This window comes from Petromyzon marinus, chromosome 25 (assembly GCF_048934315.1).
Source record: "Petromyzon marinus isolate PM22_M1 ecotype Great Lakes invasive population chromosome 25, UKy_Petmar_22M1.pri1.0, whole genome shotgun sequence".
NCBI lineage: Eukaryota > Metazoa > Chordata > Hyperoartia > Petromyzontiformes > Petromyzontidae > Petromyzon > Petromyzon marinus.
In genome coordinates this window covers 9,904,877-9,919,603 of record NC_133691.1, presented here as the reverse complement: position 1 = coordinate 9,919,603, position 14,727 = coordinate 9,904,877, and the positions used below count along the sequence as shown (strand labels likewise).

Genomic DNA, 14,727 nt, shown 5'->3' with positions numbered 1-14,727 from the left:
AATGCTTGTTAAAGGAAGACACAGCCCAAAAAATACATGTTCGTTAAGAGGAAGAGCAATGAACATATTAGAGAACATATGTGAAGTTAGAGACATCATGTTGACTGTAAAGACAGGTTAGTGGGCTCGGGCAGGGCACGTCCATAGAAGGGATTATGGCCGGTGGTCGAGACGGAGTCGCAGCCAAAGGAGTGAACATGCTGGAAAACATGTCTACCGTGGAAATGGAGTAACTAAATTAGCTTGTGTAGGGGCTAGATGGAATGTTACAATGCAGGAATGAGAGATGTGGCATTCATCCACAAGTTGATAGATCATGGCTGATAATGATGGTGTCCCTATTGATGGGCGCCATGGTGGAAAGATGTTAACTACCTCGCCTGGCATACAGGAGGTCGCGGGAATGATCATGACCCTGACCACTGTATATTTGGAGTTTGCAGTGTCTCTCTCCCCTTGGTCACATGGATTTTTCTCCGGGTCCTCCGGTTGTTCCCTCCACATTTAGAAACATGTGTTCAGAGTATTTGGCTGTTATACATTTCAACATGACAAGCAACTTCGTTGAGCTGTCATTTGTGGCCAGGTCGTTTCTGTTGTGAAATCACTACAGAGATATCAGGATGAACATCAACAAAGCTTTGTGTTCTGGGCTGTGTCTTCATTGAACATATATTCGCATCCCACAGAGTTGATCACAGCACCACTATTCTCCCAGTGCTCCTCCATGCCATTGCCATGCGACGGCATACCAACCTTGCACGACTTGCAGATAATGATGCCTGAGTTTTTGTAGCTCTTCTTTTTTTGTTTCTTCTTGTTGTTAATGCACTCAAACTCCACCTGCAGAGAGCATGGGTGGCAGGGAGGACAGAGGAGGAGGGGCAGTCCATAAAGTGGAGATGGCGCTATGCGGGGCATGGGAAGAGGGGAGTGGGTGGTGTTTCTGATAACATCACACTGGCCCCATCATCTGGAACACCCTCCAGCTATCCTAGTCAATGAACCAAGACCAGATATTTCACTTGTCGGTACCACCTGAAAGGGTATAACTTTAGCAACTTGCTTACCCACCCCTACTGGACATCTGTGAAAAAGAGATTCATAGTTCATTGTATTCCTTCAAGATAAATAAAGATTCTGATAGTGGTTCCAATATCTTTATGTGGCCAATAACAGTGAATAATGCGATAACCATTTGAAATCAGCAGACTTACCAAGGAAATAACCCTTATTGGTCGTATTAATAATAGCTAGTAACGATTTCTGTTCTGGCCCATAGACTATCCATGATGTCACTAAGACTAGGTTCAAAACCTTACTATTTTGTTCTTCTGCCTATGACTGAGTGACTATATATATCACCACCTCTGCCAGTCACTCTCTCAAAGTCTTACTTGCACAACAAGCATGCGGTATTTTGCAAGTGTGATGTGTAGGGGTTTAACAATTATATGTATGTATAATAATGATTTCTCCCCTTTTTTCTGGCAACAAAACTGAAACCTTTTTACAAGGATTCATGTCTGCATTAACCACAATACCTGCAGTCAAAATGCAAACAAAAAACATACTATGATAATATATGCATTGTCCTTGAAACTGATTGGTCCACACCAAGGGACGGCTTTCTTTTGAGCCTCGACCCAATTGGTGCTCGAACACATGACGCCAAGGGGCGTACAGCTCAAAGACAGAAAAAGGGGAAAAACCCTATTATTACATTTTGGTACTGGCAAAGGAGGTCTAATGATGATATATGTACGTATGTAGAACTTCATTCGCACTGTACGTAACCGACCGTGCTAATCGTAGGTGCGTGACATTGCATGTATTCATACATTCTTATCAATGCTTAAGCTCTCGCGACACACATTGCATTGCTGGTATGAGAATCTTTTTTTTCGATGAATATAAGTTGTGACATGTTTGCGTGAACAATACAGCCAATTAGTGGCTGCTGAATTCACCAGTGTTCAAAAGAAAATATATTCACAAATCGAATTCTGATCTTGATTTGTGGAAATTCCTCAAATCACTCACCACCTGGAAGGAGGGGAGGGGGGAAGGGGTGAATCATTACACCCCGAGTAATGATGTCACACTATTATTGGCTGTAAGGTCGAAGCAATTAAGATTTAACCCTGCACGCTAGAATATGGCAAAAAGCACGAGACCAAGCTCTTAGCTCAAAAATAACTATTTCTGAAGCAAACGTCAACATCTTTTCAATGAACTTCAAAAATAAATGTATACATGTTCTGCTGGTTGCTGGAAAATGTATTTTGTAATTGTAAAACATTTAAAAGCAATAAAGAGCAGACTTTAAAATTTCAACTGCTCATGAAAAGCTGTTCATTTGGCCACAATGATTTTTTTTTTTAAACACCAATGAAAAGTTAATTTGTTCTTTAAATTTTATCTGAAACGCCAGTTGGACACAAGAAATGCCCAACAACGATGTCTCAATGTGCAACAACTACAAATAAGAGGCTTTATCTGCCATGTGCAGCACGCGGCTGACAGCGCGGCTCACAGGAGAGAAAACGGGCCATCGTCTTTGACCGACAAATCTGTTCGTCTCGGTCGCTCACTCTGCTGGGTCAGTGAAAAATAATGTGCGCTTGCAATTGGCAGGGCAAACGGGCTGAATGTAAACGAGCCACGCAGCGTGGCACAGCCCTCTCTCCCAAAGCAAAAGTCGCCGCACAGAGTGGGCCGTAAGGCACGCTACCGCATGCACCGATACGTTTTTAAAATAAGAACGTCTTTATTGACCTACTCGTAACCACCCGTGTGCACGGCGGGTAAGGTTTACCACGGCCAGCCGTAAGTGACAAATTTATCCGCTGCTACAAATTGTATTTTATTCAGGAGGCATTGAGATGCACCATGGCACCCTGTGCGCGAAATAAGTTGCATCAGCTCCGGTAGTTCGGTAAATCCTGCACCACTATACTATCACTGACCCGAGCCGTCACTTTTTCTCTTTCACTCTCAAAAAGCTGTCAAATGCATTTAGAGTGCAATGGTCCATGTGAGGGAACATGAGCAAGGGGGCGCGACAACACTGGGGCAGCTGAAACGAGATGCGCACCACCTGTGACGAAAAGTGTGGTGAATGACTGACAGTATCTTGCCGGCACTCTGGGCCACTAACTATAATAATTTAAACGAGCACTTTGAATGTTTAGAACGTCTCAAAAACAACGTTTATCGCTGCACAGTAAAAATATATTTTCATGCTGTTTTTTTTGCTCACCTTTCCCCTATGCAAAACGTCTGCACTTTGAAGTGCATGAGAATTCACCGCTTTTGAAAATGATCCCCCGAAAAAATTCTGCGTGTGGTCATTTATCAATAATAGAGACACATTTTTACATTTGATCGTGACAAATTACTACAAATGTAAAAGCTGTGGCCTGCACAAAAAAGCGTTTCTCTCTCACTTACGAGGCTAGGAGGGCCAGATAGTGACACTGTCATGGTCTTTACAGATCCACAACAAGGGCAATCTGATTACAGTCGAACGAATAAGTCACCGGTGAAGAGGGCACACTGCCAACGACATTCTCCTGCATGGCATGAAGAGGCCATTAAAAAAATAGGAATCCAGAATAATCAAAAACCCATCCTGGTGTTTAATGAGATTTTTTTTACCGATTGCACGACTCACTAGAAAATGAGTCACGTCAAGCAATACAGACGGGTCATTTAAATTCCTGCTGCTAAGGAGACACTTGCAGGCAGAGTCCTGTGCTTTAAACCCCCCTCTTGTGCTTGCACACTCCCTTCCCTCTCCCTTTACCCCCCTGGCGCCTGCCTCACTGCGGTCATTACCGGCCTTCGCAGCGATTTCACTCTAATGCTGCAAGCGGCGTAATTGCAGAGGAAAGGAAAGACAAGAGTTCAGCTCTGGCGTTCGCAGCGACGCCCGGGGAAATGGGGGTCTCTGCTAGGCCCCCCCACCCCTGGGAATCCCGAGCTGAGGTTGCACATTACTATAATGGTAACGCTCACTTCACCGAGGTTCCATAAACCCTCACGTGCCCCCCAAACTCTGGGCATAAACCTTTAATGCCCAGACGCATCAGCATGCAGCGCCCTGGCACAGGGGCCCAATTAAGTCCACATTTATTGCATTATGCTGCATTACATGCACCGTCAGATCTCACGCATGCCGCTAATGCTGCACAATTATTGAAGGAAATGAACACGAAGCCACGGTGTCTATGCCTCCCTGCCGCCCCCCGCCCCCTTGCAAAACATTTCATCAGCGACGAACGGCCACCAGCTCTTAAACTAATGGTATGTTTCGCATAAATTGCCGACATGTCAAGTGTTCTGCTGGACGATTTTAGCACGAGTATTTGCGTAGATACGTATAAGCAATGAAAGTTTAGTGTTGTGTAATGGGAGTGTTTATAGCAGAGGAAATTTTTTCATGATCTTTGAATATTTTTTTTTATATATAGTCACGTGACACTGGCAAATCAGACAATGGGATCCGAACGAAACGTGGTATACTGACGAGTGCTTAAAGAACCCAATATGAAGATTTTGTCAACTGTGAAGCTGTTTTCCTGCATAATTCAACCTTTTGTTGCGCTAAAAAAAGGTATTAAAAAGTCAAATTAAATGTCACTTACACAAGCAAAGCGATCTTGCAATAACAAGACCTCCAATCTTTTCATAGCCCTGGGGTAATATATACTCTAGCATGTCAACGCAATACGGAGGCTGAATTCCATTAGATTTGTATGTTTATGATTCAGACAGTAGCACAACTAACCACGATGCCAAACAAGAACCTCCGACACAGCTCACGCAAAAAAAAGGCATCGATTGACATGAAACCCACGCTGCTTGCCTGTGCCCGTGTATATTTAACAATTTCACGTTACACAGGAGCATACCGCGAGTGTTCTTGCGGCAAATGTTGAGACAGTGCGCCGTAATTATAATGGTATATCGACGCGTTACTGTACATTCTCCTTCAGTAAGATTGCATTCCGCGCGGCTCTTTGAACCGAGGAATTTTCACTAAGTCCCACAAATCCTCGTGATAACAGACCCCTATAACCCCTTTTCAGGGCTTTCTAGTCCAGTAGTGGCGGTCCGCCTCCTGGCTTACACCTTGAACCCCACGTGGCCCGGTCGCCAATGCATTCCGCCGCAGGGCAAAGCCATGCGTTTCATCTCCGAAGCATTGCACTCCACTGTACTGCAGAGCCATGCACTTCCAACAGCCAAACATTTCCGACTGTGGAACTCACGTTCACGGCACTTTTGACAAAAGCTCACAGCACATTGGGAGTTTTGTCTCAAAGTCAATAATTGTATGTTTTTTCACGAAGTAAGGAAATAGAAACTGCCAAGCTATTCGTGATGCTGCTCCAACAGGAGCTGGATATAAGCACACCTTATAAGCACAGTTCTGATGTAAGCAAGAGATGATTAAGATACACTGATGGGGAGAAGGTGAAGGATAACTTCTATACAAGCACACTTTGGATATAAACCACCTTGTCTTACTCCCAAGCGATGTGCTTATATCTGGCATCTGCTGTATTAAATTACAGGGACTGTGCGTATGGTACCGCTCCAAATGCTCACTTATGTATCTCCGATACCATTTCTAATGAGATAACTGAGAATAAGGCTCCGCATCCATCTGTTGAAGTTCATTAGTATTCGTGTCTTCATTATGGACTGAGGTCTCAATTGAACAGCCTCTTGTCAAACACGAACCTTAAAATGATTGCTGGACAACGTGCCTTCACCTATAGCGCTGTGTGTGTATGCCACAACTCACCTGCTGACATCTGCAATACGGAAAATAGCATTTAATAAGCAAACTAATTGACCATCTGTGGATAATTTTTCAATGGTCTTTAGCATTTCAAACAGTGGCATCACTTCATGAAAATCTGGCAAATCACTAAGCAGCAGGTGAATCATTTCATGGCTAAGGGAACATTGTTATTCTAAACCTGATCAAACTGGCAGTTTTGCAATATTGCCTAATATGTAACTGATTAACCCAAAGTATGTCACTGTCAAAGAGGACAAACTACGCTTAAGGGGGCAGCATCAGCACGTGATGTTAGCTGAACGGTGGAACCGTCTCCTGCACAGGCACTAGCGCGAATTCTACGGCGGTAAAATGGCGAGAGTGGCGTCCCCGTGGTGGACGTTACCTCCATGCTGCCGGTGGCCTCCTTGAGGCGAATGATGTTGGCGTAGAACTCGCCGATGAGGTCAGGGCTACCGTGCCGGTCCCAGTCGTAGCACACGGCCTGCACGCGGCAGTGGTGGCAGCAGCGAGAAAGTACGGTAACTGTATGTGAAGCTGCTATCGTAAAGTTTTCGCAGTAGTGCTGTACAGCTCTCCGATGTATTTTTCGGGTGTACTGTGTATTCTTATGCATGATGACACGTCATGGACATCATTCCGAACAATACAGGATACAAGCCGAATACACATCCTTCCCCCGCACATCCAGTTAGCGCAGTTGCCTACGTACAGTGCGAAAGAAGTTCAACATACATACATACATGAATACATTAAAGAGCCAGCTATTTGTGTCATGCGTTTCCTGCCATTGTTGATCAAAGTAAAAATTCGAAGTCTGTCACTGTTTAAATTAGACGTGTGAAGTGTTCATATCTGTTCATGGCCCAGAGATAGCCAGCATGCAGTTCAGCCACTGTTGAATTCGCAAAGCAGTTACTGATTTTATCCAATGCGGAACGATGGGCTGTATTGACCTCTCCCGGACTGTAATTTGTACTTATGACCTGCCGAGTACTGTGACAATAGCAGCAACCGCCTCTAGGAACCCCGTTATTGTTTTGGTCATCACAAATTGGTAATGTTTGTGGACAAATGCATTTTCAACCAAATTATTTGCATTTGGAAAGGGTTTGTGTTTGGTAAAAACATGCACGGTACAGTGTTGGAAATTGGCCAGGTTAGGTGTGAGGTTGAAGGACGCTGACACAACGAAGATTTAAATGACCAGGAATTATGCAATGTGATGAACAATGAAACGATAGAAGAGTTAAACAAATGTGTTTTTTTACTTGCATTGAATTAGCGCCTTTACATGAGCATATAAAACCATCAAATAAAATGTTTTGCATGTCACTCATCTTTCACGCCAATGAGAAAAAACCCGCAAAATAAACGTTCCATAAACATATCTGAAATCTAGCTGAAGGATACAAATTATAGTTGTAAATATTAACGCATTACCAGCCTAAAATGAATCATCATCACGATCCATGGCCAGATAGCCCACAGGTGTCCAGCTGCACATGTTAGTTAATCTCCATTTTTTTAAACATTAAAAACACATTTTTATTATTTGCATTAACAATTGCCACGTAACAATGACACACTGTTCTCACAATTAGCATTCTGCCGTCGACGTGCATCTTCCCCCAAAGAGGCGCCGTGCTCTTCTTTGCCTTTTCAGCGGCTTATCTCTCTGCGCACAGCCCTGCTGCTGCTCACGCGGCCACACGAGCCGCACCGTGAACAGAACAGCCGTAGCTCCCCCACTTCTACTGCCCCTCCGCTCGCTGCACCGTCCCCACTACCCCCCCCCCCCCCCAACCACGACCAGCGCAAGCTATCGAGGTGTACCGTTCACCCTCCCCGAATCGGAGAACGCAGTCCATCAATTGAAATTAATCATCTCCTTTTCATTAAGGCGTGGAAGTACACACACTCGCGCAAGCTGCTGTTGCAGCCGTTACGCCCACAATGAACGCGAATATTTACAAATTGATGTCATGATATTTTGTGAGAAGGCAAAGAAATATCAAAGGTACTGTACTGTCACGGCCGAACGGGTCATCGTGACATGTTTCTTTGTCGTTGGGTTAAGCGGAGAGAAAAACAAATCCCCACGTTGCATTTGTCACACGTTTTCTTCTGTGTGGGGAAAGTGTTAACTTTTAAATTGCAAATTGGCTGGAAAAAAAGATAAAGAACTGCCTGCTGTCTGCAGACCAAGAGCATGAGAGACAAAAAACCCCCAATTAGTGTCAGTTTTATGTAAATAGATGCACTTACTGCAATGTAGATGCAATCTCTGCTGGTTAGTGAGCTCTGACCTAATGATACAAATAATGTGCACCAGAAAGCCTTTTAAAAGGCAATAATGTGCATATTAAAGCTTCAGTTAGACATGCTTTTTAATCGTGGAAAACTAAAGTGACGAGAGATGTGCAAAGCAAATTAAGAATGTCGGTATTTTTTGTGCTGTTATATTTCATGTTCCACGTGGGCCCCTCGAGCAAAAACTAATTTGTAATTTTTTTACGACAAAAACAAGAATTATCTTCAACTTACCCAATTAAAAGGCGTGCAGTAGAAATGTAAGCTTTGAACGCAGACCTATTTACGAAACATGAAAGCATTGCAATTTCTACCCATGTGCATTTCTACATGTCATGTTATGTAAAAGTCGAGAACAAAGTAGCTTTCTTACAGCGTGCAGGAAAAATATTCCTTTCAACCCAAAATGAGCTTAACGTACGAGCTTTAACGAAAGCGAGTAAGTGCGTGTGTCACTTGGACAACACAAAGAAGGAGATTTAAGAGCGGAATTAAAATCATCATCAGCCAGGATGAAGGCCTCCCTAAGCTGCCACCATCTCTCTCAGTCTCACAGCACAACAATCCATGTAATCGACCCAACAATATTGTCACGTTTACAAAATATATTAATTATATTTGCCAAAGTTTTGATGAAATACTCACCAATTACTTAAGTCTTTTCATAACTGAACCTAACATAAACATATGTGTCATTCAAACTATTTAACTATTTCAGGTGACCCCCGACTTACGACGGCTTGATTTGCGACCCCCCGTTTTACGACCTTTCTTACTACCGACTCGTCGCCTGATGGCACTCCTTTGCTCTTCCGCCATATGCGTATGTACAGTAGAGCCCATCAGTCTGCAGCTGTGCCTAAAGCAAACGCAGCAGCGTATCTTTCACAACGCTCTTCACTTTTTTTTTATAAATTTTCTTCGCATCTAAATAACATTTCGCCTTTCGTTACCTCTGAGAAGAGGAAATGTAATGCAAATGCATAAAATTACTTAAGAATGATCAAATGTAAGTGTTTTCTTTTACTTAATAAATTGTTGTAAAAGTTATGTTCAGTTACAATAAATGTTTGAGTTTTTTCATTTATTTTCGTGGTCAATTTTAGTATTTTTATGGTATATAATCGGTTTCCAGGAACTGAATCCCGATTTATAACATTGTGCTTAATTGGAAATAATGGTTTGACTTACGATGGCTCGACTTACGACCGTCGGCTAGGAACCAATTAGGTTGAAGGTGCGGGGGTTGCCTGTAACAATTTATATTTTGCCAGGTAAGGCCCACTGAGCTAAAGAGCTCTTTTTAGAAGCTACTTGGTCACAAATGATAGCTTAACGAAGTGGCTTATCATGTGGAACTGTATAGCAGCCAAATACCCTGAAATGCATTATTCTAAATGTGGAGAGAAAAACTGGGGGACCCGGAGAAAAATCCATGCAACCATGGGAGAACAGGCGTCAGGGTTGGGATCGAACCCATTAACCTCCTGTATACCACGCGAGGTAGTCAACATCTCGCCAGCGTGCAGTGAGCTTCATCGGAAAGTGAACTTGAAAACTGAGCGAGGCGGCCTCAGCTGTGCTCTCATATACCCACCCGGACAATGCCAACAGCCAAAGGATGAGTTACCTCTGTCTCATTATAATTTGGCCCTGACCACCTTTAATGTGATTATTATTTCAAATATCCTCAACAGAAATATATTTCAAATCTATTCTAAAGCCAAATCCATGTTAATTATTTCAACATTTCAATAAAAACGTCAATTTTTTTCTCCAAATAGGGCTTCATTGACGTAGATTCCTAGCCTACTGCATGGTGTTACTTTGAGTGGTTATTGAGTTGTCATGTTATTTTTACATCCCCTTGACATGCGTTTTCTGCGACAGCAGATGCATTGGACTTTGAGTATATGATCCGTCTCTGGTGTTCCTTCCTGCAGACACACAATGATTCTCCTGCTGGTCTGGCCAACACAATGAAGGCCACAGCTGCATGTAAATCTGTATACACCTTTCTTGAATGTTTGTCTTAAGCCGGTGCTTGCAGTTATTGTACATTGTGGAAGGTGCCGAACCTAACCTAACCTTGATGTTGTGTTTGTTTAGGATGCTGGTGATTCACCAGTGGTGCCTGCAATGCCGGGTAGTTTATGGCTGTCACTATAAGTGGTTCAGAGCCATCAGTTGTGCTTTGTTTTGTGTGGAGATTTTTTTGATCTGTTGTTGGCTATAACCATTATATTGTAAAGCATACTAGAAATGCAATTTCATGTTAAGTACTCTCCATCAGATACTGTTCTTACTGCACGCATGAGCATCTTAATGTTGGAGAAATTCATGCACAAGTGGATTTATCATGGCTGACGATATTAACAAAGAGGCAAAATCAGAAAGACGCAAGTCGTGATGGGCATGCCTTTATAGAAGGGCTCAGCTTCACTACTTAAGAGTGTCAATGTCAAACAAACCAGGTCCTCCTCATAAGGATGACCCAGATGCAGCTCCCACAGGTGCACAGCAGTTACCCAAGGGTGAGTTTTCTGTTATTGCCTCCCTGCCTGCTCATATGCATACCTTGATGTTCTTCTCCAGGTCCCCATTGCAGAGCACCTGCAGGTGGAGGGTGAATGGCTTCCATGTCGGGTCCAGAGTGTTCCTCACCACCTGGAGGCCGCCGGTGCAGGACGAGAGTCGTGTGAGAAATTGCGTCCACACACGTCGATGATCACCCCCCCCACACCCCCCTGCCCCTTCCCTTGCACGTCATTACTCACGAGTATGCATAAAAGCAGAAATCACCTTCTTACGCACATTTGACTAAAACTGGCAGAGGCTCGTATTGTGACAGTTGCAATGCAAAGCTGTCCTTGTGCCTTTGTGTGCTGTCCCGTTTTTACTATAGGAGGCACGTGGCCGAGCATTCAGAGTACAAGTGCCCCAAACAGAATGGACAACCTTCCCATTCATTAGGAAGTTGTCTAGACAATCTGGATGCACTGGGCTCACGCCCACTAGCGTCCTTCAGCGCTACACCTATTGTAGGTGCTCAAAAAATAAACGAAAGCGTTTGCGTGGGTTTTGCGGTTGTGCTGTATAGCTCTCCTTTGAGTTTTGGGTTGCACAGTGTGTTTGTCCGGCATGATGTGCAACAAAGCCCCTAGCTGAATCCAGTTCCTGAACTCACTTCCTGAAGAAGCTCCCAGCACGGTCAGGTGAAACATCAAGACATCGCACAGAACATCACATGGCACAACCTGACAACACATCGGTGAGCTAAAATAGTCTAAGCCCACAAATGAATTTGTCAAAGTAAAAGCCACTCAAATGAGCATTGCGGTGAAAATAAATTATCAGTGGAAAGTCCACATTCCCTTGACGGGGGGTCAGTTTCTTCATATGATTACCAATGTTATTATAGATTCGTAAAAAAATATATAAGTATTTTGAGTCAATATGCTGTCGAATGAAGGCCTCCCCATGTCATGCTGGTCATGGAGGTTGTTTGAATATGCTTTACCACGCTGTTCGATGCAGGTCGATTAAAGGGTTCAGATATCACTCACGACTGATGTTAACCATGGCTGGTAATCGAACTCGGGTTATGTTCAGAGCGCAGTGCACTAACTACTGTCACTGCTCCACCACATAATTATTATTCTTTTTAAATCATGATACTGATTTAGCTTGATCATGGGGTCATGGACCTATTGCAAAGTATCTTGTGGAAGGGTGTTCTTTGTAAGTACTAGGCACGATTTAGGGTCACAATTAAGATTTTATAGCTGATATTTATTTTTCTATTGTGGTGAACGATAGCACATCTTGTGGCTGCAGAGGTCACTTGAACTTATTTCCTTCAACATATACAAAAAAAACGGATTCTCACAAGCATGCTTTAATGCAGTGGTTCCTAACCTTTACTGTAGCCTGCACCCCTTTGGTTCTCAATTGTTTAAAAAATATTTAATGTTAATAAACACATAGAGGTTTGATGAAACAAAGTAGGTGTACTTACATGCCTGTGGTTAATTTGTGTTTTTTATTATTTACCTTCTAAAAAAATCCAGCATGTTTTGCACCCCCAGAAAGGGCATCTTGCACGCCCCCAGGTTAAGAACCACTGCTTTAATGTGTGCATCGTGCATACAAATGTATTTTAAATTGATCAATCAATGCATTGCTGCATGCCTATGGGCCCTCGCTTTGTTACCATACTGAGCCAGAAATCGTTAAGCCTGTAGGCCACAGGTAACAATACTGTATGGGTGGGCTGTTATACATTTTTGGTGGGGCTGAAATATTTGTATTCAAATAAAACATGTTTTTGATTAAACAAATATTCCATACATATATTTCTTTCTTGAGAAAATCGATGTCCAAAAATGAAAGAGCGCAAGGTTGCGCAAGCGCGTAATAGACTGACACGTCTGGGGGCATTGGTTCACCAATTGCTTCAGTCCTCTACGGGCGCTGTTTGTAATGACCTTGTGCTAGCTTGCACAGTCCTGATTCGGAACGTTGTAGAGCACAGGCTGTATTTGAATAAAAGCTAGTGAGTAGGTTTGAGCCTTGCTCGTCCTAGTCGCCTTCTCCCTTTAGCTAATAGCTTGTGTTACATCATTTGCTGAATACCCGTTGGGCTCAATATTTTGAAGCCCAGGTGCATCTCACCCAAAGCTCGTGTATTTTCTCGGAAAAAAGAATCCCTCACTTCGGACTCGAATGTAAGCCTGGCATTGAGGATTATTTCAGTGGGCTAGCCTGGACAAGTGCAATGATATACCCACAAGTCACGATGACGTTGGCTTATGAAACATTAAATAATATTAATAATGTAATGAAAATTAAATTTGCGATTAAAATTCCTTGGAAAAAAATTGGTTAGAATTAATACTTCCACTTATTGAGTGACCTCTGAGCGCTGAGGATAATTGTTGCCAAAAGTATCCACAGCTCTTGCGTAACAGCTCCAAAGCAAATTTAAACCAACATAATTTGGCCTGAAGTTGATTTAAATATAAATCTACATTCTTGATTGAAAATATATTGCAAACTTTTTTTCAGGAATGTCAAGAAGCCGTGTTTGCTTGACTTTGCAAAGCAAATATATATTGATATGTTCGAGAAAAATAGTGAAGGAAAAATGTGCAATAAGACTGCAAAAAATATATTAGGCTACTGATAATGGTATCATCATCAGCCATGATCAATCAACTGCTGGATGTAGGCCTTGACAAACTGCCATCGTTTTTCACGATCCCGGGATGTGATCATGTTACACCAATGACCAAATCACTCAGAATGTAACTTCAGCTTGTCAGACCACAGAAACTAAACATGGGTGAGTCTGGATAATGTTTGTAATGGGTGACCACAATGCAAAATCCATCGTTGTACTGCAGTTCTTTACTCCCATGTCAATGGTTCCCAGCTTCATCAACCCCAACTGACCAGCGTGCATAAAGCGTGTTGAAGTATGGTCAAAAGTCCCCATGATCAACTGCATTTATGAGACCATATAGAGTTATGTTGTTAAATATGTAAATGTATGGGTTAATTCTATGTGAGAATAGGTTTTCCCCTTTTGTCTGGCAACAAACAGGTGTTAAGATGTTAGAACACCAAACTGAAACCTTTTACAAGGAATCATGTCTGCATTAACCACAATACTTGTGGTCAGAATGCCAACAAAAAACAATGATAATGTATGCATTGTCTTTGAAACTGATTGGTCCACACCAGAGACAGCTTTCTTTTGAGCCTCGTCTCAAAACGGTGTTAGACCAGAGGACGCCAAAAGACGTACAGCACAAAGACAACGCATTATCAGAGTAATGAGATAAAATACTATGTGTTTTCCGGTCTGCACTAATATTTTATGTTGTGATGGGCATTCTTGTCATTTACATATTTTAATAATCGGAGACCATCCAGAAGTACATTTATAAAGCGTTGTATATTATTATTAATATTATATGGTGACTATTACATGAAACTGTGACAATTAAGTTAATGGTGTGAAAAACACAGGACAAGCGAGAGTGGACAAACGAGAATGTAAAAACGAGGCAAAAAATAATCCACTCTCAAATCAAATTTAAACTCCCAATGGCAGCGTTTTATCAAATCGCTCGGGGAAGCAAACAGTTTCATTGCCAGTAAGGAGCAATCAGTCTCATTGACTGGACTGCTCAATGAAAATTATGTGCTTGACTGGTCACTAGCGACTGCTCAGTCCCAATGACTGGAGTCACTAATCAGTGTCAATGAGCCGACTGACTGTCCACTCGTTACCAGCACATCTCAACGATTTCATTGGTTGATGCCAATGATCAGCATGGCTGGTCAGCAGTAACTGGATTTAAATGTCAAAAAAAATGTAAGTGCTCATGGCTAAAATGAGAGTTAAACCGTCTCATCACTACCACTTCTGAAGCGATAGTGTCATCACCACCGCTTCAGACAGACCGCCATAAGCACGTTCATCATCACGCTCGGCTCTTGGCAACCTCCACTTTTGTCTGTAGTTCTGACATCGCCGACTCCTATGAGCATTGATCCCTCCACCGTGAACAAGGGGTATTTATGGTTTGGCC

General features: G+C 42.7%; 1 protein-coding gene across 4 annotated transcripts in view; it reads right to left on the bottom strand.

Moving 5' to 3' along the window:
* The window catches only part of LOC116945862 (copine-2-like), a 63,461-nt gene that overhangs the window by 25,942 nt on the left and 22,792 nt on the right, over window positions 1–14,727 (bottom strand). For all 4 annotated transcript variants that reach the window (XM_076069701.1, XM_076069703.1, XM_076069702.1 and 1 more), the window contains 3 exons: window positions 10,706–10,795; window positions 6,201–6,299; window positions 757–843 (listed from right to left, as the gene is read on the bottom strand). In XM_076069701.1, coding sequence (XP_075925816.1) covers window positions 757–843; window positions 6,201–6,299; window positions 10,706–10,795 — 276 coding nt within the window. The remainder of the gene's footprint in view (window positions 1–756; window positions 844–6,200; window positions 6,300–10,705; window positions 10,796–14,727) is intronic.